This window comes from Leuciscus leuciscus (genome assembly GCF_965113295.1).
Source record: "Leuciscus leuciscus genome assembly, chromosome: 21".
NCBI classification, from domain to species: domain Eukaryota; kingdom Metazoa; phylum Chordata; class Actinopteri; order Cypriniformes; family Leuciscidae; genus Leuciscus; species Leuciscus leuciscus.
In genome coordinates, this window is record NC_138745.1 from 27202738 (window position 1) to 27230365 (window position 27628).

At 36.4% G+C, this 27628-nt stretch overlaps 2 protein-coding genes across 8 annotated transcripts; both read left to right on the forward strand.

The window, feature by feature from the left end:
- Positions 1-445: 445 nt before the first annotated feature.
- Positions 446-16966, forward strand: rnf157 (ring finger protein 157). 7 transcript variants are annotated; one of them, XM_082152547.1, is made up of 20 exons: positions 447-2190; positions 3570-3688; positions 4769-4857; positions 5182-5328; positions 5490-5607; positions 5797-5863; positions 5952-5995; positions 6577-6624; positions 6743-6814; positions 6913-7072; positions 7635-7747; positions 9165-9400; positions 9602-9710; positions 10265-10373; positions 10470-10651; positions 11406-11471; positions 11558-11606; positions 12354-12473; positions 13972-14006; positions 14460-14597. In XM_082152547.1, the coding sequence occupies exons 1-19, from the start codon at positions 2103-2105 to the stop codon at positions 14004-14006; spliced, it is 1971 nt and encodes a 656-aa protein (XP_082008673.1). In that variant the 5' UTR covers positions 447-2102; the 3' UTR covers positions 14460-14597. The 7 variants fall into 7 exon arrangements, 5 of the variants coding, with proteins under 5 accessions (XP_082008671.1, XP_082008673.1, XP_082008675.1 ...); XM_082152549.1 differs by lacking the exon at positions 12354-12473; XM_082152546.1 differs by lacking the exon at positions 13972-14006 and having other exon boundaries at positions 448-2190; positions 14460-16965.
- Positions 16967-20057: 3091 nt separating this feature from the next.
- Positions 20058-26181, forward strand: LOC309484899 (5-hydroxytryptamine receptor 3C; the record flags this gene model as incomplete). The annotated part of the gene is made up of 7 exons (XM_082151373.1): positions 20058-20066; positions 20223-20332; positions 25068-25251; positions 25335-25542; positions 25663-25800; positions 25877-26065; positions 26165-26181. 7 exons carry the CDS (start codon positions 20058-20060, stop codon positions 26179-26181), a joined length of 855 nt encoding a protein of 284 aa, XP_082007499.1.
- Positions 26182-27628: the final 1447 nt, after the last annotated feature.

The window sequence follows — 27628 nt, forward strand, 5'->3', positions numbered from 1 at the left end:
ATTGGGGTCTTTATATAGATGTCTTTTAAATTTTAGGATGGCAGTCCCTATCACGAGGATAATCATGCGTGGGCGTCCTTGACATCTAAAAGATTGAAAGATGATGATAATGATAGAAATTGTTTATTGAATAATAATAGTGTATTTTAAGCACAGATACAAGAAGTGTTGTTATATCAAACTGCTTCACAACAACACCTTATAAAATCAAGAAATTGAGAAATTCCCTTTTATATCTTATTTGTGAATACAGATATACCCCAATAATCATGATTAAACAACAAAAGCATTGTCAAGGCAAGGACAATACTAAGTAATATAAAAGTAGCCCATTATAGTATATGGTATAAATTATTAAATGACAACTGGTTTAAAATTATTAAATGATGAATAATATAGCCGTATAAAAAACAACAATGTCATATAAAAAACATTATTTAAAAAAATCCAAAATGAGCTATAGGCTTAATTGTGGGAAAATGAAATGATGGTTTGTGTAGCCAAACCCTTCTTCTTCTTCTTTTCTTTTTACTTTGTTTTATTCAATGCTTTGCGATAACCAGTTACTTATTAAAAATGGTGCTTTGTGCTCTGGTCACACAAATGTGTCACACAAAAAAAAAGTCACACTGACTTGTGTAGGCCTATACGTGTAGGCTACAGTATTCTAATGTGATCACAAAGCAATCTAATATAACAATAACAATTTGGCTAAATACTTGTTTCCTTTTGGCACTCTCTTATAATCTGCAATATTTGTTTTATTTAATCCCTTGGCGACTAATATCTTCCTTTCTAATAAAAATACTAATAATATAAAAACAATACATTTGCTCAGTGACACAAGGTCTACTAATTGAACACCGTTTACCCTTTACTGCACTGCAGTGAATCACTTCCAAAATTCGGGGAAGGTCACGTTTGGCGAGGCAGGATGTGTTTGTACTGCGCAAAACCTCAAGTCTGGATTTAAGCCTGACGTCAGGGGAGGCCAATAGCGCTTCGGGGGACAGTAATACAGCACTGATCACTGAGCAGCAAATCTTACTAGCCGACATACGGTTTTCTGTTGAGATAAAACGAGTGCTTCCAGCAGGGGGCGCCAGTCGGCTCCATTCAGCTCCATTCAAATATCAGGAGGTTTTTTGTTTTACTTGAGACGTTTGTATACTTAAACATTCTTTTTAAATATATTTTTAAAGATTCGTGCATGATATATAAATGCAATTCGGTCCAAGCGATCTTTATAAAACAATGTTAAATCCGTATGTAGGCTGCTACTACTACCCGCAAACAACTGTGTGTTAGGCTATTCCAATGTAGTTATTCATAGCGCAAAGAGAAGTAACAGAGAACACGTTATAACGTCCAGCGCTGCTTTAGTAGCAGTCTGTACCATATTTTTTGGGATTGACAGAAAATTAGGTCGAAGTGATATAATGTTAAATTATTCATATTAATATGTAGGTTGTTTCATATACATAAAATTAAACTTACGTTATGCTTAATAAAATGCTGTTCATTATAGCATATACTGTGAAAGAACATTTATCTTGATATAATGTTTTTATTTGTTAATATTATGCATATAATCAACATCCGGTCCTCTAATCCCCGCCCATTAAGGCACTATGCATGCCCAATGCCATTCTACCCTCTTATTTTGTTTCTACATCATTGATACGCATCTGCATCCCATCGCTCAAGCTCTCGGAGAACAGAGGATACAGGGATGATGATGATGATGATGATGATGATGATGTTAAACACACCGAGAAACTGTGTCATATAGAGAGCATCTCACTCCGCTTTGCATCTTGGCCAAGGATGCCGACCACGGAGACAGAGACAGCCTTATAACAGGGCTTCAGTCTGCAGGACGCAAAAAGCAGCTTGTGTCTGCAGACAAAACAACGAGGGACTCTGTACGGAGCTTACAGGGCATTAAGAGCACCAACTAATCCTGTCCATGGCCAAACATATAAAAGCGAAGAGCAAAATTACGGGCTTTTGCGCGAAGAAAGAAATGTTCGGACTACAGAAGACGAAGCAGCAATAGGATTGCAATCATTCCGTGTTATTTTCATTTTTGGCTATTTGAAATGGGAGCTTTGACAAGCCGTCAGAATGCAGGAGTGGAGGAGATCGATATACCATCCAGTTCTGTTTACAGATACCCACCCAAATCCGGTGAGAAAATAATGCATTTTATATATTAAACAAATATTATATTAGGCTATATTGTATAATATTCATATATCGTATTATTATAATGAAATACTGTTCTCATTACTCTTATATTATAGTAGGCTATAATATATATAAATAAATGAACCGTTAAGCCCAATAGAGAAGCCCAAGCTTGTTCTGATTTTATAGGCCTGCACTTTCATAGGCTAATTATTGGGAAATATTATATAAATTAAGGCAGTAAAGATAAAATTGGCTTGTAGAATTTAGTTAATTTTTTTTCTTGCAATAGAAATGCGAGAGTTCATTTTACCTCCAAGGGCCCAGGGCCACCACCCACTGTTTCCTGGTCAGCAAGTATCTGAGTAGCACAGTAGGCCCATAGATGCTTGCCTTTATATTGAGATGGGGCCCATTATTCCCAGTGGTGCTGTGTCTACTGAAATGCACCACAATTAGCGCTAATGTATCAATTATTTCGAACTCAGCATTAAACCTGAATCTGAAAATAAGTGTCCACTTATTGTAGGTAAAAGGAATTTAGTGTGAGCTATGTGGTTTACATAGCTTCTGCTAACCTAATACATTAACTTACTATGTTCATTTTCAGATAAGATTATTTTCCTGTATGTTTAGAAAATGCAGCACTCATCAAGCTAGTTTTATAATTATTGTTTTACAAATCTTTAGATTGTTGAGGAGACAGGCAGATGAGAAGATGAATGTCGTGTGTTAACCACTAGTAACCAGATACGTGCATCCTGGGACTTGTGCCTGATTCTGGCTTCCTTCTGCTCCAGTTTCAAGCTTGTTCATCTATCTACCCTTGTATCTTCCCATGGCGTTTGACTATATCCTCTGTCTGCCCTTGAGCTTGTCTTTCTTTAATCTATTGGTTCCCCAGTCTACTATGTCTGTCTTAATTTATAAACCTTTCAGTTGTCTTGTGTCCAGACTTCACTCTGGAGGAATGGAGGTTTCTGCATCTTATCATTTTCTGCACCATTTAGTAGTCTACAATACATGTTGCTAAAGAATTAAAATGTGCATCTGTTACCTTAAAGAGCTACTTCTACCTCATCTGAAAGCTAAAGTGTAATACAATGTAGTCAGGTTAAATCAGGTGAAATTGTATTTTTGACTTAAATAAAACCAGTTAATTTGTTACCACACAAATGGTACCGTAAATGATAAAAAAAAAAAATGTTTTGAATAAAATAGTTTGACTGAGTGCTGAGACAGTGGGTTGGTGATGCACATTAAGTTGAAATTAAATTATGAACTCTTTGGAACACTCTACATTTTTGTGTGACAAATGTACATATCAATGTATTCAATCATCAATATCTGTAACATTTGATCTGTTTGTTGTCATGCAGGGAATTATTTTGCTAGCCATTTTATTATGGGAGGAGAGAAGTTTGATTCAACACATCCTGAAGGCTACCTCTTTGGTGAAAACACTGACCTCAACTTCCTAGGCAACAGACCAGTTGTGGTAAGATTACATTTCAGTTCCTGGTAAAATATAGATTAGATGCAGCCATTTTTGACTGATTATTAGAGGAGGTCATGAAACCAATGATTCTGTTCCATTCATTGATCTTATCTTGAGTGATCTCATTTCCAAAGTGTATCAACAGTATGCCTCATGACTAATTTTATTATATTACATATAAATTACAGATATTTTACAAATGGTATAATTATTTTAAATTATATATAACTTTTATATAATATTTTATATTATTAACATATTTTAAAACATTTAAAAAATAATTATTTTAAAATATCTTTATGTTTAATAATATGAATTAATACATATTCATACATTTACAATATTGAAATATGTATTTTCCTCATAATTCTGTCTCATATTAGAGCCGTTATGAGGTCTGCTTAGGACTTTTACTTTAACTGGATATTCACACTAGTTTCATGTAAATTACAATATGTTGTTGGAAGCTTCTATAATTCACAGGATTATATGTGTAATTCTGGCTCAATGTCTCATGTAATTGTTTATTGCTTTACTTCATCCAGAGCATTGTCCTGATATGTACGGCATGTGTGCTTTATGAATGCATACATGTATTTCTGTTTGCGGTGGGTCTTTTATTTACACTATGTGCATTAGCTGCGGGGCCCGTCTCTAAGCAGACAGGCTAGTGATGCTGTGGATTTAAGCAACGGCTTACCGCAAGTAGTACAGAGAGCCACATTCAGTCTGAACTCCTGGGAGGGGGAAAGGGGAGGCAACAGGCTCACCCAGTGTTGACCCACACACGTACACGCGCGGTGCCTCTCTGGCACGTGGGCATGTCTGCGCATTGCGTTTTTCCAGTGGAAACACACACACACATGCATCAACAAAACAGCTTGTTTGGAGATCAGTGTATGTCACCTTTATTGAAATGTGGATTTGTTGCCAGATTGTTTTTCAATTTGGTAAGAGATCATATGTGTGTATCAGATATGTCAGCCGATAAAACAGGGCAAAATGCTTCTCCAACATTATAATAAACAATAACTTCACCATGAATCCAAAGCATTTATTGTGCTGTGATTGTGATTGTAGTTCCCGTACAATGCTCCCCCTCCTCCTGAGCCGGTCAAGACCCTCCGCAGTCTCATCAACATCCGAAAAGACACCCTGCGACTTGTCCGGTGAGATTTTCCTCGCAAATACCTTTACTACACCTGACAGAGCTCACCTGACTCACCTTTTCTTTCCTGTATTGAAGCATTTGTTAAAACAGGACATTTGAATGGGACATCACATGTTGAAGGGATTGTCCCTTTTTAAAAGTCTTTAGTTATGATTACAGCCATGAACCTTGATTCAAAACGTGCTTTTTTGGTTGATACTTGTATTTGTATTTTATATCCTGATGTTACATTTATTAAATATATTATGTATCTTTCTGCGTATTACTGTTGTGAAACTTGTCTTAACTGGACATCTAGTAAAGTTTGAAATTTTGACTTCAGGTGTAGTGAAGACATGAAGCTTCCTGGACAGGAAGTTGGGAAAAGCCACAGCTGCTACAATATTGAGTTTACCTTTGATGCCGACACACAAGTTGCCATCACTATATACTACCAAGCCATTGAAGAGTTTCACAATGGTGTGCCAATGTAAGTTAAGCATTAGACACACACTGAATATTCCTTTTTTTTATCATTTATTAATAAAACACTTCAAGCTCAGCCTTTACCAGTTGATCGAAGAGCAGCAAGTTGGGAAATGACATCAAAGCTTGGCTTTTATCGCTCTGTTCATTGTGTGTTGTTGACAGATACTTGCCGCAGGACAGCTCTCTGCAGTCAGAGACGGTGCATTTCAAACGCGGCGTCTGCCAACAGTTCTGTCTGCCCTCTCATTACGTCAACTTATCAGAATGGGCAGATGAGGAGGTAACACATCTGCTAGCTATGTCCTTGTTTTGTGTCTATGTGTTTTGGCATTTTGGGGATTAAAAAAGTTTAATATAGGTCAGATTGAAATTGAATTAGTCCTAATCTGTCTCATTAAAAAAATCATTGAGCAATTCATGATGCATGTCTTTGGAGCACTTTGGTTAAACCTGGTTTATTGTTACACAGCTTTTGTTTGACATGGATAGAGACATCTACCCCATGGTTGTACAAGCAGTTGTGGATGAGGGAGACGGTGAGTTGGATGTAATTGGATGTAACATGTATAAATATATTTGGAAATATATATAAATATCTTGGACCATGTTTTTATTGTTGTGCAGAACACTTGGGACACTCCCATGTTCTTCTTGCATCCTTTGAGAAGGTATGTTTTTTGTGTAAACAAATATTTTTTATATTTTTATACACTACTGTTCAAAAGTTTGGGGTCGTTAAGATTTTTTATGTTTTTGAAAGAAGATCACCAAGGCTGATTTTATTTGATTAAAAATACAGTAAAAACAGCTATATTGTGAAATATTATTTTAATCAAAAATAATTGAATTACTTTATTCCTGTGAATTTCTAACAGCCATTATTCCAGTGTTCAGTGCCATGAATACATTTTTCTAGCATTTTTTGACGAATAAAGTTAAAAAGAACAACATTTATATTAAATTATTTATCAATTTAATGCATCCTTGCTGAATAAAAGTAGTAATTTAAAAAAAGAAAAAGAAATGCCCATTCATACTGTCCTGCTTATGCAAATAAGGACTGGATTACACAGTTAAAGTGTGCAGTTGTACTATTTCTACCTGATCTAACCCTTAAAATTATCATTCAGGTAATCAGATTGATTTAAATAACGTTTGAGCGTAATTAAAACCAGTTTAGTTTATCTGACAAAAATAAATTTACTGTGACGACTAGTGATTATATAATATTGCTGTCTTTTTCTCCTAGCATATGGATGGAAGTTACTGTGTCAAGCCTCTGAAACAGAAACAAGTGGTAAGGGCCCTCTTACTATTTATGTAAAATGGCTTTTGAAATATAAAAACTTTCTTTGGCATTGCTAATTATAAAATTTTCAATAAACCTCTTAAGCCTATCATTTGATTTTATCTAGGTGGATGGTGTCAGTTACCTGCTGCAGGAGATCTACGGCATAGAGAACAAATACAATAGTCAAGAATCAAAGGTACATCATCATCCACTTCACAAAAAGAACAGACAACATCTGTCACTTTTAAGCTTTCATTTTAAAAGCTCATCAAAATGACACACTCAAATTTACAGGTGGCTGAAGATGAGATTAGCGACAACAGCGCTGAATGTGTGGTGTGTTTGTCAGACGTGCGGGACACACTTATCCTGCCCTGCAGACACCTGTGCCTGTGCAATGCCTGCGCAGACACACTGCGTTACCAGGCCAACTGTTGCCCCATCTGTCGCCTACGTAAGCACCAACCCCTGTACCGGACTCATTCAGCACGACTCTCTGATTAAGATTATTATATTTATGAAAATATAATATTGCTTAGATAATATTTGCATTTATAGTGTCTCATACATTCTTGTTTTGGTGTATATTTCAATCAATAAAATACTGGACTCCGTTCACACTAAGAACAATAGCTATAAAGATAACTATAGCGATAATAACTATATTAGCGTCCACACCAATGCACGACACCGTTCTGTTTATTATAAGCATGCACAGCAGTTATGTCTTCTGCCACTTTAAATGCTCGAGCTCTTTAAAGCAGTATGGATTCTGATTGGCTGTCAATGTTTTTATCCGCTGAAAAAAAAGTTGTGGTGTGGACTCTGCTATTCTTTTAAATTTAAAATGATTTTTATTTATATCTGAATTGTTAACGTTATAGTTATCATCCTTGGAGTAAACGGGCCTGTATTCATACTAGTTGATGCTATTTTTTAACAAAAGACATTTATTCAAGTGTTTTATCTATGTTTGTATTGTTTCTGATAAAATATTTGACTCATTTAAATGCTAGCGTTTCGTGCCCTCCTTCAAATACGAGCGATGAGGAAAAAACTGAGCCCGCTCACACCTACTGGATTCAACCCTGTCATCACCTCGCAGACGTCAGATTCAGAGGAGCACTCGGTAACACTACATTTGGTTCACAGAATTCATACATAGCTTAATTCATATATATATTATACATATTTATAGCTAAATAAATGCAGCCAGGCATTTGAATCTGCTTTATTGAGCCTCATCGATTGTCAAAAACTGAAAATAGCTGATCAAGGGTCCAAAATAAATATATTCTTGGAGCTAAACGTGAGTACAGATGGCTGTGGGTATTAAAGGGATAGTTCACTTTGAAATTAATTTTTGGTATGTTTTAGCTTACCTCAAGGGCATCCAAGATGTAGGTGTCTTTTTTTCCGCAGTAGTTTCAATTTTGATATTTTTAGGTCAAACCGTTCTTGTCTGTCAGTCATATAATGCAGGTCTATGGTCACGGTCTCAAAGAGCATGCACAGAGTCCAAATTAAAACAATTCCCCGTCGTCCAAATTAAACAATTCCACATCGTAAGTACACATTGATGGCCTAAGACACGAAACGAGCGGTTTGTGTGAGAAAACGAACAGTATTTATATCGTTTTTACCTCTTATACACAGCCATGTCGAAGTGATCTGATCTGACGTGTATGCAGACTGGTGCATAGATATACACACTAGATGTCACCTTGTCTACGGCAGTTCATTGGAACGAATGACTTTAAGGCGACATCTAGTGTCTCTATATCTATGCACCAGTCTGCGCACACGTCAGATCAGATCACTCGGACGTGGCTGTGTATAAGAGGTAAAAACAATATAAATACTGTTCGTTTTCTCACACAAACCGCTCGTTTCGTGTCTTAGGCCATCAATGTGTACTTACGATGTGGAATTGTTTAATTTGGACGACGGGGAATTGTTTTAATTTGGACTCTGTGCATGCTATTTGAGACAAGTGACCATAGACCTGCATTATATGACTGACAGACAAGAACGGTTTGACCTAAAAATATCAAAATTGAAACTACTGCGGAAAAAAAGACACCTACATCTTGGATGCCCTTGAGGTAAGCTAAAACATACCAAAAATGTATTTCAAAGTGAACTATCCCTTTAACATCAGTGGTTTAAGTAGTCGGACTCTCTCTGATGTAAGTTAGGAGCACATTTTAAAATGGCGCTATTATGCTATATTAAAGGTTCCTAATTTTGTTTTGGAGGTCTCCTACAATTCCAGCATGAGTCCTCATCTATTTGAAGTGCACGCAAAGTGGGTTTGCAGCACTGAAAACAGCGTATTCTTGACATGTTGACAACACAATATTTTCCAGGCCTCAGCTACACTACAGTGTTTGAGGGCAGGTCAAAGTAGATGTCATTCGCGGCGAACCAAAGAAGACCATAGGCTGGCAATATGCAAATTTGTCGATTCTTTCTACTAGGAGTGAAAATGTTGTTATGCTTCCAAACTGTACTGCTGTTCACGGCCACATGTATATTTACTACAGGCATCAGAGCACATCCCACCAGGCTTTGAGGCTGTGTCCCTGTTGGAGGCCTTGAATGGGCCCCTGAACCCGTCGCCATCTGCTCCTCCACTTCAGGGCCTCACCAGGGGCCATGTTTCTGGATCTACGCCCACATATGGCAGCGATAGCCACCACACGCCTGTGCGCTCCCTCTCTCCACTAGAACACTCTGTCAACTCCAGCCAGAATGGGAAACACAAGAAGAGTGGCTCTAAGTGAGTGAGCCCTAACTGAAAGATTGAATAGTGTAGTATTTTGGTATTACTGTAAAAACCTTTTAATTAATGTCTACAAAACATTTGCTGGGTGTTATTAAAGCAGTAAATTTACAGCTTTTCCTAAAGGTTAAATTATGGGCTGAAGAACAAGGCAGAGAAGTGAGTCCTTGCTAATCATGTATTCTGGGAACTCTCTAGATCCCTTTCCCAGAATTCTTCAGTGCTGCCTGAGGAGGAGGATGAGAAGTCATGCAGTGAGTCTGAAGTGCAAACATGCAGGAGAAAATTGCATGTAGAACAGCAAGAGGTACAAGCATCTCAAACATTGATTTTGTGCATTTTCTGTTTTATTGTTAACTTTTTTTAGTTTTTGAAAGAAGTCTGTTATGCTCACCAAGGCTGGATTTATTTGATCAAAAATACAGTAAAAAACATAAATATTTTCACGATTTCAAATAACTTTATACTATTTTAATATATTTCAAAATGTAATTTTTTCCTGTGATGGCAAAGCTGAATTTTCAGCATCTACTCAGGGCTTCAGTGTCACATGATCCTTCAGAAATCATTCTAATATGCTGATTTTGTGCTCAAGAAATGTTTCTTATTATTATCAATGTCAAAAACAGTTGTGCTCTTTCATTCAAAAATATTTAGAGATAACTTTGTTCTCTTTCATTCTAATATAATACAATTGTAGGAAATATATATTATATATGTATGTATATGAGCCAAATACGTAATTGTAATACAAATATGTAATATTTTATAATACTTGCAGTATTATAGTATTTACCCCCATATTTATTATACAGTGTCATCACATTAATCTGATTATCATCATGTTTGTTTTTCCTGCAGTCTGGAGTGACTCCTGAAAGTGACAACCTCACTCTGTCATCCTCGGGGGCCATAGATCAGTCCTCCTGCAACGGCACCCCTCTCTCCTCCACGATCACCTCCCCAGAGGGTACAGCTTTGCAGTGAACTAAATCTAACTCACTGAAACTCACATCAGAGCTCACTCATTTTCATTTGTTTGTCTTTCTCTTCCTGCCCTCATCAGACCCAGTAAGCAGCAGCCTGGCCCAGTCTGTGATGTCAATGGCGTCCTCTCATAGCCAGCACTCTCAGATTAGCACCGACACACTCTCTTCAATGTCCGGATCCTACATGGCTGGGGCAGAGGGAGAGGAGGCCACTGAGACCCCAGCAGAGAGCCGAGCCCCTTCCCAACATGAGGGTGAGGTAAGTCAGTTAGAAGGCATGGATGCAGGACAGTTCATCACTTTTGTTTGTTATCTTTAAATGCTTTAGTTGATGCTGATTTTATAGTTTTTATCACCTGGGCATCAAGCAGTAAGTTGTAGTCATGTAGCCTAGCGGTTAATATCCAGGTTTCCAGGCTAATGAATAATCTAAATATAACTGATAATTTTAAGATTGGGATTTCCAGGCCTGGAAAATAATAAAATAAAAAATGACAACTCTAGAAAAGAGTGCAACACTCACTCATTTCTTTCAAATTAATAACGTTCAAAACATCATTGTTTTTAAAGAAATAAAGTTACATTTATGTTTGTAGAGTTGGTGTTGCACTCTAGAGTTGGATTTCTTTTTTTTACCTCTATAGTTTGTTTCTGCATTTCAATTTTAGTTTAAAATGAAAAATATGAAGGCATTCAAATTTCTATTTATTTTTTAATTTAATGTAAAACAATATTTTGGATGAAATGTGCTATATAAATTAACTTTCCTTGCCTATTTCATTGGCTAGAAATTATTCTTTGTGAATGCGATCTCTATTAAACAGTTTTTAAAAATGACAAACAAATGAAAAAGTCATTGGGAAGTCATTGAAATTCATAGGTCAAAAGTTATCAGAACACTGTAACCAAAACTTCAATCCCCATTGCACAAAAATGTAGAAATTTATGCCAAGAGATGTTTGTGCAAATCATTTTGTGTGTCTTACAGAGACCATATTTACATATGTCCGCAGGAAATCCCCAACGAGGCAAAAGGGCATAACTTTGTGGCCGCCATTCTTGAAGAACAGGATTCAGAGGTGAAACATTCAAACAGCCAAACATCTTAAACCCAGCTATTTGTTTTCTATTTATTATTTATTCAACTGTGTATTTTCGTCTTCAGGGAAATGATGTGACTGAGGAAGATTGTGCGTCTCCCACCAAAGAACATGGTAATTGTAACCTCAGCTATTGGCTGTAATTATCACGATTCACGACACCGTACACTAGATTAAGGAGAAAAAACACTGCAATGTAGGTGGTACTTCATCCACAAGACAAGAGCTTCTAAATCTGCCCACACACCTGCTTGATGAATAACTTGTGTTTGCAGGCGGGCCAAAGGTCATTCACTACAAATATAAATATCACATGACTCATTTAAGGCGAATGTAGTTCATTTTTTAAAATGTTTTGTTTAATCAGCCCACATACAAGCACACTTGGCATTTGAATTTTACAGGCACATCCAGTATCTAGCTTTCTACCTATTATTTTATTTATTAACATTTTTATAATGAGTGTGCATCTGTACTAATACTATAAATTCTTTCAAACAACTAATTGTTGATTTAAAAAAAAGTTTGCTATAAGGGATTGAGGTTTTGCTTTTAGAGTTTTCTTTCTATTGTAACTAATTCCCTTTTTGCATATACATTTTTCATCTGTTTCTTATTTAATGTGGTGAATGCTTACTAAATGAGTGTCAAAGTGTTCGCCAGTTGTGTTCTTGTGCACGCGCCGATCGCATCCGCTCTGCTTTCACATGAGTGTGTGTGCATCCATCAACCACAGCCATCACTAAATGGCTGCCGAGTAGCATCCCGCACCCTATTGCTCTGACCCTTCACTGCTGTTCTCCACTCGGCTGCTCTGCCCTGCCTCGGCTGCTCTTGTTTGACCTCTGACCTCGCTTGCAGGTGGGCGCAGGAGGAGCGAGGTGCTTTGTCCAGAGTTTGACAATAACAATCAGGGGCAGTCTGACACCCACTGTATGACAGGCCTGGACAATGAGCAGCCTCCTGACGGCCGATACGCTGGTGAGTGGCAACCTCTCGAACATGGACTTTCTGATTGGAAGGGATTGGGTGAGGCGGTTTCAAGATGTCCCTTTAAAAAAGCAACTGGTTCTAAAACACTATTGGCTTTCTCTGCTCATGCACGCCCTTTCTTTGACCCTGCTGTGATTTTGTGTAGCATTAATTGGTACAGTGGCCATGCCCTTTATCCCCCCCACTTTTGTTTGTGTTTATGTGTATGTGTGAGTTTATATCATGTATGACTTGTTTCTATCTCTCTGGGTCATACTAATAATAGCCAAGTTCATGTTCAGTGTCTGCCAGCTCAAAGTAGCTTTGCGTCTCCCTTCATTTCTGTTCATCACTTCATTTTTCTGCTCATCCTCCCTCTTTTGCCAGCAAATACTATTAATCCCGAACTCTTGATTACTGTCATCCAGAGAAAGCATTCTCTCTGGAAGGACACTAATGAAGCTTTTCACATGAGATTTGTGATAGTACAATGTGATTCTTACACACTATTAATCATCAGCATCAGCATCATCATCATCATCATCATCATCATCACAATTATATTTTTAGTCATTGTGACTACTACACAATTCAAAATATAAGATTGGCCGAAAAGGACTAGGACACGTAAGCCACACTTAAGTGTCTGAATTTGATTGCATTATGATGATCCTCCCTTGCAAAGGACTCCCTTTATAAAACATATAGGTAGCTGTGTATTTTTGTGTAAAAAGAGGCATTTATGTTGTACATAACTTTATCAATATGTGTAAATGTTATCTGGAACATTTTAAGTAAAATATTTATTTTCTATTAAGTTGACAATTTTTTCAATGGAATAAAATAATTGTGATTAATCTCATGATTTACAAATGAATGTAAAGGTCAAATTCAGTAAATTGAAACTTTAATTTATTTATTTATAAATTATCTATTTGTTATATAATATAATATATACATTTAATTATCTTTTTACATGTATTGACTAATTTTGACTGAACTTGTGTGGCCTCTGGGGGTTCCCGCAAGCCAGTTTGGAAACCAATTAAACTTTTTGTGAAATGTTTTGATTGAAAAGTTTGTCATGTGGATTGATATTTTATGTAATGCAATGAAATTGATACATTTTCAAGTGCTAATTAAGTGTCCATATACTGTTTGTGGTCATTATCAAGTCCTGCTTATAGGATTTATAGAAAATGAAAATCACTTACTTGAATAGACACTTGATTGAACCTCCTGTTGATTAAAGTTAAAAGTTTCCAGTGAAAGTGCTTTTTTTTTTTTTTTTAAAAAAACCCTGGCTACCATCATCTTCTCATTATCTCTAAGCACTGAGCTTCTCCTCTCTCTCAATCCAACTCTCATTTTCTGTGGATGGCTGGTTGATTCTCTTGATGTGCTGTAAATGTGCTGTGTTCTCTCTCTTTTCTGTCTCTGTTTTTCCTTCCATCATCTCCCATCTCTCTTTCTCTCTATCTTCCTGGATGTCTGTGGAATGGAACAGACGAGGACTCGTGTCCTGTTCACATTGAGGAATAGGTATGGAGCAAGTTAAAAGGCAATGCACAGAGGTCATGGATTCACAAAGAAGTTTCTGCCTTTCTGCCATTCACTATTATCATCAGTGAGATTCTTTGCCTTTTGACCTCTTTGGGTTAAAAGAGCCTTTTCATCATTTACTCAGGATGCATGGTGAATATTCAATACAGGATATTTCAGTTCACAGAAATCTTGGAGAACAATGGATAAAAGGGTCTTGATTTGCATGATGGACATTTTGACCAACCGACTTACTTTAACATTGATCTCCAAGAGATGCTCCAATTTGGGGGGAAAGGTCTAGTTCTTTTAGTTCTTCTATATTTCAGTTCTTTCTAAATCACTTTTCCACAAACCCATTTTTATTTTACCCCTTCACTTCATGCCTTCTTTATTTTCAACCTGCTATCATCTGTATCTTCTCACGTGGACTTTCTCTGTCCTGTCTGTCAGGTCTGTTATACCTTGACGTCTATCGTCATGGGCGGGATCCTTTGACCCACCATGCGTCCACAAGCAACATCAACCTGGACGAGCAAGGGGTCACTAATGAGGCAGCAAATTCCAAGAACAAACCTCATCGTGGACCCCTGGCTGTGTGAAATCCTCAATCCACCCAGGCACAGACCTACTCCAATCCTGAGAGGGATATTTGCCTCTTTCTTCATCCCACCTCTGCCTAAACTCATGCCCACACCAATTACTCATGGATCAAATCCTAAATGCAAACCAGGGAGGATTGACTGTGTGGTTTCCCTTCTCATTTGTGATAGATGTTATGTTTTTAGCACTCTGTTGGTGTTGATACTTGTGTAAAGCACCACATTTACACCAACGCTCCACCCCCTCATGTGTAGAGATAAAGCAAATCTCCTGATGAAAGACTGAAAAATGAGGACATGATAAAGACTCCAACCTCTGATCCAAGCAATGTTTTTCTCTTAGAGAGCAGGCAAATTTCATGTCAAGGCTGTGCGACTATACTTTTTAAAACGTGTTGTGACACGTTATAATTGCAGCAAGCACTTTTAACCCCCATGAATTCATAATCAAATCCTGCTGATCTGAATCAACGTCCCTTGGGATTTTCCTTAGTAATGTCACTGAACATTTGTATGAATATTTCAACTTGTACTCCTGGAGATCTGCCCACAATACCCAAGATAGATGTTTCAAAAGAAAATGACGGAAAACAGAGAGATGAATTTTTAAAATGTACATCAAGTTTCAATCATAAACTCAAATCAATCCGTCACAAGATTTACTTGGAGCAATAACACATATTTGCTCACGTTTCTGCCCTTGTCAGTTTGCTGCAGCTCACTTTGAGCTCCACGTATAGCCCTGCATGTTACAAAGACCCAAAGCTACTGAGCTGCCTAACCTGCGTTACACATGGGAAAACTTGCCTGTGACATCCTCAGATTGCTAATGTTGATGGTATGTTAAATGTCACAAAGCTACTTTCAAGCTTTTTGTGTGTTGTTTAACAAAATACGTGTTTGTTTCATGTCTAAGGTACAATCTAGCATATGCCTATGCTACAGTTAGTCAGTTTGACTTGAAGCAAAGCTGAAGTAGCTCTTCAGGTGTGTCGTTGGACTCATATGGATTACTATCGCAGGTACTTTGGTATAGAAGTTCCTTTAAAAGCAATTTTTGTTATGTATTCCTTTTGAAAAGTGTTGCACTTTCCTATAGAGATCCTTGAAAGTGTTTACTTAGCAGTCATTATACAGTGAGAATGAAGGAAAGACTTTGAAAAGTCAAAGTCACGCCACTAACATGAAAAACAATCAACAACTTTCAGTTTTTTTGACAGTTTTGCCAAACCGAATTCACAGTGTATAAACTTGCTCTTTGTTGCACCAGTGGTACGTTAGTGGTTATTTTATTGAACGGAAATCTTTGGGCTCTCTTTTCAGATCCTAAAAGGGATAGTTTACCTAAAAATTAACATTCTGAAAGGACCCTATATTGACTTTCATTTTATGGACATTAAAATCATTTTCAAGTGATCTTTTATGTTCCACAGAGGAAAAAAAAAGTCACAGATTTGGAATGACATGAAGGTGAGTAAATTAAAATAATTTTATATTGTTAGGTGAACTATCCCTTTATCATCATTCCTACAATTCCTTAATCTAATCTAGTTTTCTTGATTCATTAGCACTTGTCTGGACTATTTGAAAGGATTCACAGTACAATCAAATAGTGATTATATCTCTCTCAAAATGTCTACTGTACTTTGAGAACCAACAATGCTTTTCCTTTGTGTGGAAAATGTTTATTTTTTATTTATTTTTATGTTAGCCTAGTTCTTGTTATCGTTGTAAAAGTCTGTTCAATATGTTGTTTACTGTAGTATATGAACGGTGTGAAATTTCTCCAAATGGGATTGTATACATTACACATGCACTAGTAGATATTCCCTTGACAGCAGATATGTGGTGCATGTGGTAAGCGCATGGTAGTTGCAGTCAGAAAATAGAAATCCTCCACTTTTTCATTTGCACTATATGTCTAGCCCTTCCACACTGAGCTTACATGTAATGTAAGCAACAGGTACTGAGTCACAAGACAAGCAATACAGCCGCATAATAGCACGTTGTTGTCTGGAGACAATACAGATAAACGTAGCCATGCATTGAATGTTTTACAGCAGAATGTCACATTTACCTGCAGAGAGAAACCACTGTCGTGTAACATGCACTGAGCATGGGCGTATTCAAGGGGTTTACTCCGGTTTTGCTATCTGTATTGCTTTTGTGATTCTGTTCTGTCCTCTTTCTGCACCAGGAGGAGTGAGCTAAATACACGAGGAATGGGTTGCATCAATTCACTTTTGTAGAATGAAGATTACAAAATGTCGAAAACACAATAAACCTTTTCTTAAAAACAAGATTTGTTTGGAGCATTGTAAAAGGAAATGACCTATCAGAGCATGACATACGGGCAAAAATATATATATTGTGGCCACAAAATTTTAGTAAATTACAACACGGCCACCATTTAGTAAAATGAAGGAACAAATTCTTAATTTGTGGCCACTATGTATATATATATATATATATATATATATATATATATATATATATATATATATATATATATATATATATATATATATATATATTGGTTACACTTTATTTTAATGTGTCACTGTTACAGTGTAATTATACATTTAAGTACAGAGTAATATTAATTAACTACATGTACTTACTTTAGGGTTAGGGTAGGATTAGGGTTTGGTTAAGGGTTAGTTTCATGTAATTATGCCTAATTTATAGTTATTACTATAGTAATGTAACACGTGTAAGGACATTAAAATAAAGTGTTACCAAGATTTATCTTATAAGAGACAATAAAATCAACTTTGTTCATCAAAACCACTCTGTTCCTGGCACATGAACTTGATTTTCAAAAGTCACGAAATTTGCGACAGCTGAACACAATTAATTTGTCCAAAATTACACAGGTAATTATCTCCAAGCAGAGATTCTGTTGAATGAACGTGTTTTTGCATAAATGTTGTTCATTGACCATTCACGTGCCTGTGATGATACTCAAGAAAACATTGTTTGGAGGAAACATGAAATATGTTTAATGTTTTCATAGATTATAGAAGATTTTATGTTTAAATATATCTGAATATGTGCATTGTCATGTAGTGTGTTGTGTTGTCGAGAGGCCTGGGAGAAGTTAGGAAGGCTCAGTACAATGGAGTAGTTTTTCCAATGCCAGTTGTGATTTATTTTGCAAGCTGCATTTCACAAGGTGCAGTCTACATAAAGTACAAAAAAATAAAAAGAAACAAAACAAAACAACAACAAAATATAAACTTGATGCAACTTATACTGGTGTTAAAAACACACACACACACACACACACACACACACACACACACACACACACACACACACACACACACACACACACACACACACACACACACACACACACACACACACACACACACACACACACACACACACACACACAAATATGCCAAGCAAACCTGGCACTAAACAATGCCTAGTGGCACATCCTCAAGAATCCTCACTCATCACAGAATTCCACAGCAGAACATTGTCACCTAAATAATGTAAGTACATGTTCAAAAACTCATTTCTGACATGCAATCATCATAATACAAACAAGCACAACATACAACCACAAAATCAAACATTTAACACATCATAGCATGTCTCTCTCCATTTTGAAAAATGGTATGTTCCGGCTCAGACAGATAAGATCTAACATACAGTGCTATAATTTGCAAAATTGCCCAATAAAGAAATAATGCATTCAACAAGTTATTGTTATTTTTAGTGATCAAAATGGTCAAATAAAAGCACATCTGCAGAATCTTAGCATGTCCATCATCCACTCAGCACAAATTCAATCAAAGATGGCCTCCACCAACATAAACCAATAACAGCTGAATTAATGCCACATTTGTGAGGAAAAATTGCCTTCATTAGCCCATAAAAACATTTTATGGTGCTCAGGGGAATGGTGTTCTCCATTATGATATATAATATCCCATCCATTTTCATCTTGCACTTTTATATAAATGCAAGCTGTGACTGGGACCAGTCGCCAGTCATCTGCTGAGGGGGTCTTCACTGAAAGTTGGATATGAGTTCTTTCCTTGTCTGTGTTACCTGTCTACTTTTTCTAATAGGTGAGTAAAGCTTCCACCTCTGTAAGCCCGCGCTCAATCGGCCCAATGGAGGCATCCGGTCAGCTGGGAAGGTCTCTATGTTATTTATTTTCTCGTGGCAAAGTATTTTTGATTAAATGAAATACATTTTTTCATATGTATTTTCTCGTTATCTCATCTGACTCCATAAATGAAAGGTTTTAATGATATCTGTGCATCATTAAATGTGAGCGAATGTTTGACTATTCATTTTAACTCTTTACTGCAAATAACGAGTCCGTTAGAATAAAATCAAATGTTTACAATTTATTATGTCAGGTAAATATATCATGCCAATTACATAATCAGTTCAAAGATAATCAATACAAAACATCAAATGCTCTGGAATAAAGAGAAGAGATGCGAAGCCGACATTAGGAAATACATGATGCTGAAGTCTTTGAGGTCCTTCAACATCATGGGCTGATCTGAGGTGCAGAATCGCCCCGATCCTCTAGTTGCATTTCATATAGACAGAAACTTCTTTCACATGGAAACATCTGCTAACAATGGGAATTTACATTCAGAGTTGACACCTTTTGGAAGTAGGAGACCATTTGCCTAGAGACCCACCTTCCTTTGTGTGCCAGTTATCTCTAAACTCTTAAAAAACGTATTACCTTTTACTTCTTTGGGAAGGAGACCTTTGTACCAGTCGCACTGAGACATTTCAAATGATACCAAACATGTGTATAATAATTATTCACATTAAACCATATAGATTCTTGGGTGAATTTTGGTGATCTCAGCATGAGGGAGGAGGGATGAGGGAAGAGAGGAAGAAATGTAGATTACGATTGCTTAGGTGAGAGGTGCTAGTTTCACAAGAGAGAGTTCAAATGTTAATTTTGAGAAAGGTCCTTTGTCCTCTCAGGGAGTGGTCATTCCTCAAGTAGACTGCCTGGCGTTTATCTAATTTCTCAAGTCTTACACTTCCACCATTTAGTGCACAGACAATGGTCAGTTATTCTAAATATAAGCACCCTGTTTGCAATGGCTAAATTGTATATGGGGCATCTACGTTGGTTATTTACATCTAAAATATATTTACTGGCTTGCAGATGGAGTGTACCTTAAACAAGTATGCAGTAAGCAAGATGTGCTGGAATACTTAAATCTCACCAGAGGCAATGAGAAATTCACAACTTGCCGTCCTGCACTGGACTGGACACACCCCACCGTAGTGTACGTTGATATTTACCTCTACGGCATCCTTTCTATGGTATGTCTGCAAACAGACTACACATGTTCTGTGTAAAACTGCCACGATTTAAGTTTTTTTTTTTTTTTTTTTATTAATTTTTTTGCAGATTGAAAAATCTCAAATCTTTGTACCTCTTGTATGGATGTCTGTGGTAAGTGTTAAACAGAAATCTGCAAATCATCTAATTCGATTGTATTGCATAATTGAAAAAAGAAGAAATATAAATACTGGTTAAAATCATTTAGCTGCTTAAAGGATATTCATTAGCTCTAGATATATATTTATTTATGCTTGCTTGCTCACTTAGAGATGGAACAACGAACGAATCTCTTGGGATCCTAAGGATTTCTGTGGCATTAAAAATGTGACTTTACCAAAAGAGATGCTTTGGAAACCAGACCTCTATGTTCTTGAGACGTGAGTATATACAAATTATATATCTATTATTTTTTTTTCTTAATTGATATAATACACACATTATACTTAATTGATGATTTTGAAAAAAATACCTTGTTTATTAACCTGAAACATTGAGAGGAATTATGTACATATATGTTGCATCTAAAATGTAGCCTATGGTGTATGTAGATTTGCTTTGACACAAACTCGTTTCAGTGTAGAGAAGGAAGATGGACCACTGAGCCCATTTCTGCATATTACTCATGATGGAAATGTGATAATGGAGGACGACCATAAAATTGTCAGCACCTGCACAATGAATGTGCACAAATTTCCTTTTGATATTCAAACCTGCCACATAACAGTGTCTTCAATTAATCACTCAGGTGAGTGCACACTTAAAAAGTAAATATTCATTAAAAATATGGACGCATGATATTAAAATCTGGCCTGTGAGATGATACATATTTTCATGTTGGCAGATAAGCGATAATTGAGTAATATTAAAGTCTAAATAATTTTGTCTAAACAACAACAACAACTTATTAATCAAAAATTAATTAAAATGAATCATTTTAAATGCCACAAGTTAATTTAGGCATCATTGTAAAGTACAGTATGAAAAATGGATAATCATTTTGAGATTTGCTGAAGATTACATTTAACAGGTTGTAACTATAGCCTAAGTGTTTTTAACTTCTAAATCTAAATGGAGAGAAAAATGGGAAATAAGCATGCACCATTAAATAAATATACAGCATCGACCAATATATATTCAGTAGGCTATTGGTCAATACAGATAAATATAAAAATCTTTTGGTACATGTAGCCTATATTCTTCACACAATTGCTCATTGTTCAAGTAATTGCTCTGACTAATCAAAGGCCATTTGCTGATGAATCTTCCATACTTTTAGTGCATTCAAACTTGTGTTTACTTGCTTGTAGAGCTGCGCACTTCTGGATAAAACGAGAATCACAATTTTGTTGTTGTTGTGTTGTTCCAAAAAGAGATCACGCACGATTCCGAACAGACAACTAAACAAAATTACATGTAATTTACTAGAGGTTCTGAAAAATGTTAATTGCTGCAGTCTATTTAAAATATTTTATTAATCTAAATTAAAAATCGGTTTGAATGAATGATTCAATGACTCACTCCTAAACACTTCACTTGTTTCATTAAAGGTCCCATGACATGCTACTTTTTGTAGGCTTTAATATAGTCATTAGTGGTCAATCCGTGTATCATTCGTTCAGTCGTTTTTTGAATTAATACTGAAAGTAGAACATTTTGAAAACGGTTCCTTTTTCGTTTTTTCATTTTTTGCAAAAAACGAAAAACAAGAATTCAGCTGGATTTTTCGTTTTTCGTTCTCAGTTAGAAAAATGAATAAACAGCTTGAATATTCGATTTCTACACGTGGGCGGGAATTAAACGCCCATTTCCTCCGATTTGTCAGCCGAAGATCAAACTGTTCAGTCATCAGTTCTGCACAGCAGAATAAGAGTCCCGTTGTGCGGATCGCATTTATTGCAACTACATTTAATATTTTTCTCATCAAACCACCAGACTAACGAATGTCTCGACACAACCCGTACCGGGGAATATACTAGATGGGGCTTTCTTCTGTGTAGACCAGGAGTTCTCAAGTGCCAGGGGGTCCGTGAAATAATTAGCTATTTTCCGGATTGTAAAGTCAAGTCACGGGGTTTTTTTTTAACATGAAGCACGCTGTGATTAATCTTAATGTTGACCTTCAAAAATATATAGGCGCGCCACGAAGGCTATTGGCTGTAGGCTATTTTGGTTAATTTTTGGTGTGCGCCAGAAAGAATATAATAGCCTAATCATTTATAATAATAATTATTCTTATATAATAATTTCAAAGGCATGATATGTTGTAGTCATTTTGAAAGTACACAAATAGACATATAAATGTTACTGTTTCGAATGAGAGTATTAAACGACAGTAATCCCCTGTTGAGCAACACATCCAAGTGATGTCGGGACTGTCGCAGCCTGTTCGTTATTAAAATAAAACACAGTCAACCAAACATATAAAACGTTCTTCTTCTTAATTGGTCTGTTGACATTCCAAACTAATTTCCCTTGCTATGAAGATGCTGATTTACGTGTAGGCCTATATTGGGACTCGAATGAAGTACGAAGCCTTCTTTACATTATTAATTAGCATCCAAATGTTACATTGCAAATATGGATAGGCTACTGGACGAATGAGAGATGCCCGAAACCAACGTCTGCTCTGTTCTGTACAGTTTCAGTTTCTCGTTAAAATACGCATATTATGTTATTAATAGTGTTTATAATGTTAATGTTGTATTTTATTTACCGGTCTTTTACACTATTTATGAATATGCTTTTTTTTACAACGATGTGACGCGCGTGTTTCCCTCTCAACATGACCCGGCGCGCCACGCACAAGCGCGCATCCTAGAGATATAAATAATACATTTTAATAAAACACAAGGCCTACATCATAAAACTTCTCCAGTTGTTAGATAGGCTAGTCAGTCTGAATGACAGTTTATACGTTAACGTTAATATAGGCCAATTATATAGTCAATGCATTATTCTTTTCTTTTTGTATTAGAGTTAAAAATATTTAATTTACAACTAATTATATTGATTTATATCTTAATTTATATATATATATATATATATATATATATATATATATATATATATATATATATATATATATATATACATTTTTTTTTTATTACTGGGCGAGGGCGACAATGATAGGCTAACAGCCGTCATTTACCCTGCCCATATAGCCAGCTGATGCAAAGCGTAGGTGAATTTATATTTACACAGAAGAAAGCCCTATCTAGTCTATTCCCCGGTACGGGTTGTGTCGAGACATTCGTTAGTCTGGTGGTTTGATGAGAAAAATATTAAATGTAGTTGCAATAAATACGTTAAGAATCCGCACAACGGAGGACTCTTATTCTGCTGTGCAGAACTGATGACGGAACAGTTTGATCTATGGCTGACAAATCAGAGGAAAGGGGAGTTTAATTTCCGCCCACGTGTAGAAATCGAATATTCAAGCTGTTTATTAATTTTTCTAAATGGGAACGAAAAACGAGAAATCCAGCTGAATTCTTGTTTTTCGTTTTTTTGTAAAAAATGAAAAAACGAAAAAGGAACCGTTTTCAAATTTTTCTATATTCAATATTAATTCAAAAAAGGACTGAACGAATGATACACTGATTGTGGTCCCTAGTACTGTATCTGAAATCTCTTTCCAAAAATTCAGCCTCAGTGCAGAATTATAGCCACTACAAGCCAGTCCCAGAATGAGCTTCCTTCGGACAGGCCGTCTGTAGCTTTAAATACTAATAAGGAGGAGAAAGGCGGCGCAAGGTGGAGGGTGGGTGTGGCCTTGACCATCTTGCGCAACGGTACCGTGGCGTGCATGTTTACGTTGGATATAGCAATGGCACGAAGACACGCAGTCTTTCAAGCATTTCAGTTTGACCCAGAATCTGATCCAGATGGAGAAGCAACGGATGAAGAAGTTGCAACTCAGCGGCTCCAGCAGGACGTTTCCGAATGGTTAGTTTAAAATATTATGTCTGGATACGGTACTTTATTCGGATGGTTTACAGTTATTATCATGTAGCTAACGCGAACCTACTGTTGCCTTTTCATGAGAGATCTGTAACGTCTGTATTTATCTTATTACAATTACATCAAGCTCTGCGATCTTGAAATGCGGATATCGCGCGCGCCATATAACCAACAGGAAAACGGTTATCCAAATAACAAAGACGTGTACAACACTCGCGTTACAGTGTGTGTATTCACACACATAAACTGCATAGCTGCATAGCTAATGTTACAGCCACATTCTACGTGTAAAATCTAGGTAACCATAAACAGTAAAGCAACACACTTATATCATTAGTTGACTTACTTGTCCGAGGTGTGTAGCTGAGCCAAAGAGAGTGATCCAGACTTTAGTTTCAGACGTTCAGCAAGCCCAGCTCTGTATTGACCCTTCGGTGTTCATTTGTACATCCAATTATTGAGCAATTGTTATGCTTCGCTCGCTCAAAAGCCATGGATATCTCTCGTGGACAAACTAAAATCGCGCGTTCCTACTTCCTAGCGCATTTTCTCATGGGCGGAAAATATTCTCTGGGCGGGCAAAGCAGAGACAGGGGAGGTAACATTTCCTCCTTATGACGTCATAAGGAGGAGATTCAAGATCAACGCGTATGAGCCTCCATTTTCTCAAAGGCAGAGAAAGATAGCAAAATCTCGATTTACACCGATTGAAATTTTTAGAAACTTGGGGACCATATACAGGCTAGGGGAACTCATATTAATGTTAAAAAACCTCAGAAAGTGAAAATTTCATGTCATGGGACCTTTAATGGATGAATCAGCGTTTTTGAATGAATCTCTTGAATGAATGATTCAATGACAGAGTCACTTATCGCCACATGGTGGAGTAACGATGTAATCGATTCAGTCGTATACATCAGTGTTTATATCCGAACTATAAAACTTTTACTGTGATCGTACTTGTAAAGGTTTAATAGACACAGGCAAATCGTTGTCATTTAGGAATGAGATCGCGTGGTTGTTTGAATCGAGATCGCGACCTTCTAACGATTAACTGTATATAATGTATCACAAATGTTAATTGTATCAGAATGTTGTTGCTTTCCATCATCAAAAAATCCCTACACTAAGCTATTGTCACTCTGTACCAAGCTGCTTTCCTTTATGTGAAACAGATAAAGAAATAAAGCTGGTTCCTGCCTCCAATTCGTCAAAAGCAACACAGGTATCTCGGGAAAGCATATTAACCCAAGGAGAATGGGAATTCTTGAACATATCCGTCTCAATGGTAAAAGATAATTATGAGGGCCAAACATTTGACTGGATAAAGTACACGGTAATACTCATTTCGACAGTTTAGCAGATTTCTTCCTTAATTCCAGAGATGTTTCACCTCTCTATTGTCTCCTTCCTCTTTAGATTTCAGTCAGAAGGATGCCCCTGATGCATTTCATCAATTTCCAGCTACCTATATTGTTTTTCCTCATTTTGGACCTAGCTTCTTTTTTCATACCAGATAGAGGGGAGAAACTGTGCTTCAAAGTGACGGTACTACTGGGGATCTCTGTACTTTTGCTCATCCTAAATGACATCCTGCCATCCAAATCTCACAGATGTCCTCTGATTGGTAAGGGAATTCACGGTTCAAAGAAATGTTCTTTAAAACAGAGAAGTCTTTTCATATATCAGAGGTACATTTAGATTGTCTTTGTAGTTTCATATAAACTCCCTCTTTTGTTCTGTGCAGCTACGTATGTCATTGTCATCTTTTCCTTCATGTTGTTGAGTCTTCTGGAGACAATTTTGGTGATATACTTAATAAATATGAGCTCTGAACAAGACACTAAGTGGGTTCAGAGACCTGAAAATCTCAACTGTGAAACAGGTATGTATGCACATCTTTCACAGCAAAAAGGAAACTGAACTGACTTTACTCTCCTATGACTGTGTTTTTCTTTCAGATAAATGCAAACGAGACAGCAGTGATCACATCTGTTATTCTGTAGTGGAGGCTCCTCTAGAGACTCTGATGTTGAAGGAAATATACAGCAAAGAAAAAATGAATGACATGCACTTATTGCAGATGATCCTGGAAGAGCTTCAGACTATAAAACAGAGTCTTCCTCCCCATACTTTAAAAGCCCGAACTGGTCAGAAGTACTGGTTAGGAATCGTCAAATGCATTAACAGGGTTTTCTTTGTGGTTTATCTCATCTCAATTTCTCTCTTTCTTGGTTTCATATTTCGAGAGTGGAAAGTTGAGTAATTTTAGACTCTAAAATTGAGCTGAACGCTCAAATTAGTGCATATAATATTACATACATTTTGTCTTCCTGCATACTGTTATTCTAGAAAGAGTTGCAGCATACTTCAAATGATCTTGTGGTACTTTTTATCCCCGGTACCTCGCAATATGCTTGGCTTTGTAAACTATACTGTGTTTATTATGTGAAATAAAGTATGCTTTACGAGATCCCCAGAATATTGTTATAAAACCTGACACAAAATGAATGCATTCTCTCTGACAGGGAACCAAAATTATGTTTAGCAAGGTAAATGTCTGTAATGGAATGCATTAATGAAAACAGCATTCATGTTAAGGGGATGTGGTAACATTATGATATCACTTGATACCAAGACCTCTGAATATTGATTTTTTATACTTTTTTTTGACATGAGAAAATGTACACAGCTTCTCCAGAGCTTAACATCGCAATAGACAAAAAAAAATTACATAAAATGTTGACATTTTTGAACATTCGAAAGCCACTTTTAAACAATTCCTTCTTGGCTCATGAACATTAATTACGTGGCAAGACGCTCAAGTAAGCTTTGCAAGCAATCCTAGCATGTCCTGTTTAATATTCATAATAAGCTCTCATAAATAGCACATTTCCGATTGGCAAATAAGCTGGTACAATTTAACGTACTATTGAGAATCGTATAGGCTACAATACCATCAAATGTTTGGAATAATTAAGATTTTTTTACATTTTTCTGAAAGAAGTCTCTTATTCGAAAGAGAACATACTAAACTGTTTTCTGTTTAATAATCTACTAATTTATTCCTGTGATGGCAAAGCTGAATTTTCAGCATCATTACTCCAGTCTTCATTCTAATATGCTGATTTGCTGCTCAAGAAACAACTCTTATTATCATCAATGTTGAAAACAGATGTGATGTGCTGCTAAATATTTCTGTGAAAAAATGTCAAATACAACCACTCCAAAATTTGGGGTAAACCAATATTAGTAAAAAAGTAAAAACTTTTATATTTAGCAAGGATGCATCTAATTTAACAAAAGAGACGAAGACATTTATTATGTTACACAATATTTTTACTCGAATAAATGCTGTTCTTCTGAACTTGTAATTCATCAAATTTAATAATTATCAATAAAATTAAATAAATAAATAAATATTAAGCAGCAAAAACAGTTATTTTAAATTGTATATTATATTTCACAATATTACTGATTTTACTGTATTTTTGATTAAATGAGCGCAGCCTTGGTGAGAGAGCATAAAATACTTATTTAAAAAAACATTACAACATTACCTGTTTTCCGAAGTTATGACCGCTAGTGTTGCCCCTTTCCCCGTTCTCCAAAAATCCAAGCAGGCCTAGTGGCCTACAAACAAGCGCGAGTTGCAATGACCTCCAGACGCTAGATGGCGCTCACAGCGGGCGCTCATCCAGAGACGAGACACG

Excerpts from the sequence above, each read along its gene's own strand:
- rnf157 (XM_082152545.1), top strand. The coding sequence starts at position 2,103 with ATGGGAGCTTTGACAAGCCGTCAGAATGCAGGAGTGGAGGAGATCGAT. Across the intron at positions 3,689-4,768 it reads TAGGCAACAGACCAGTTGTG|TTCCCGTACAATGCTCCCCC; the intron begins GTAAGATTACAT and ends TTGTGATTGTAG. Across the intron at positions 5,864-5,951 it reads AGTTGTGGATGAGGGAGACG|AACACTTGGGACACTCCCAT; the intron begins GTGAGTTGGATG and ends ATTGTTGTGCAG.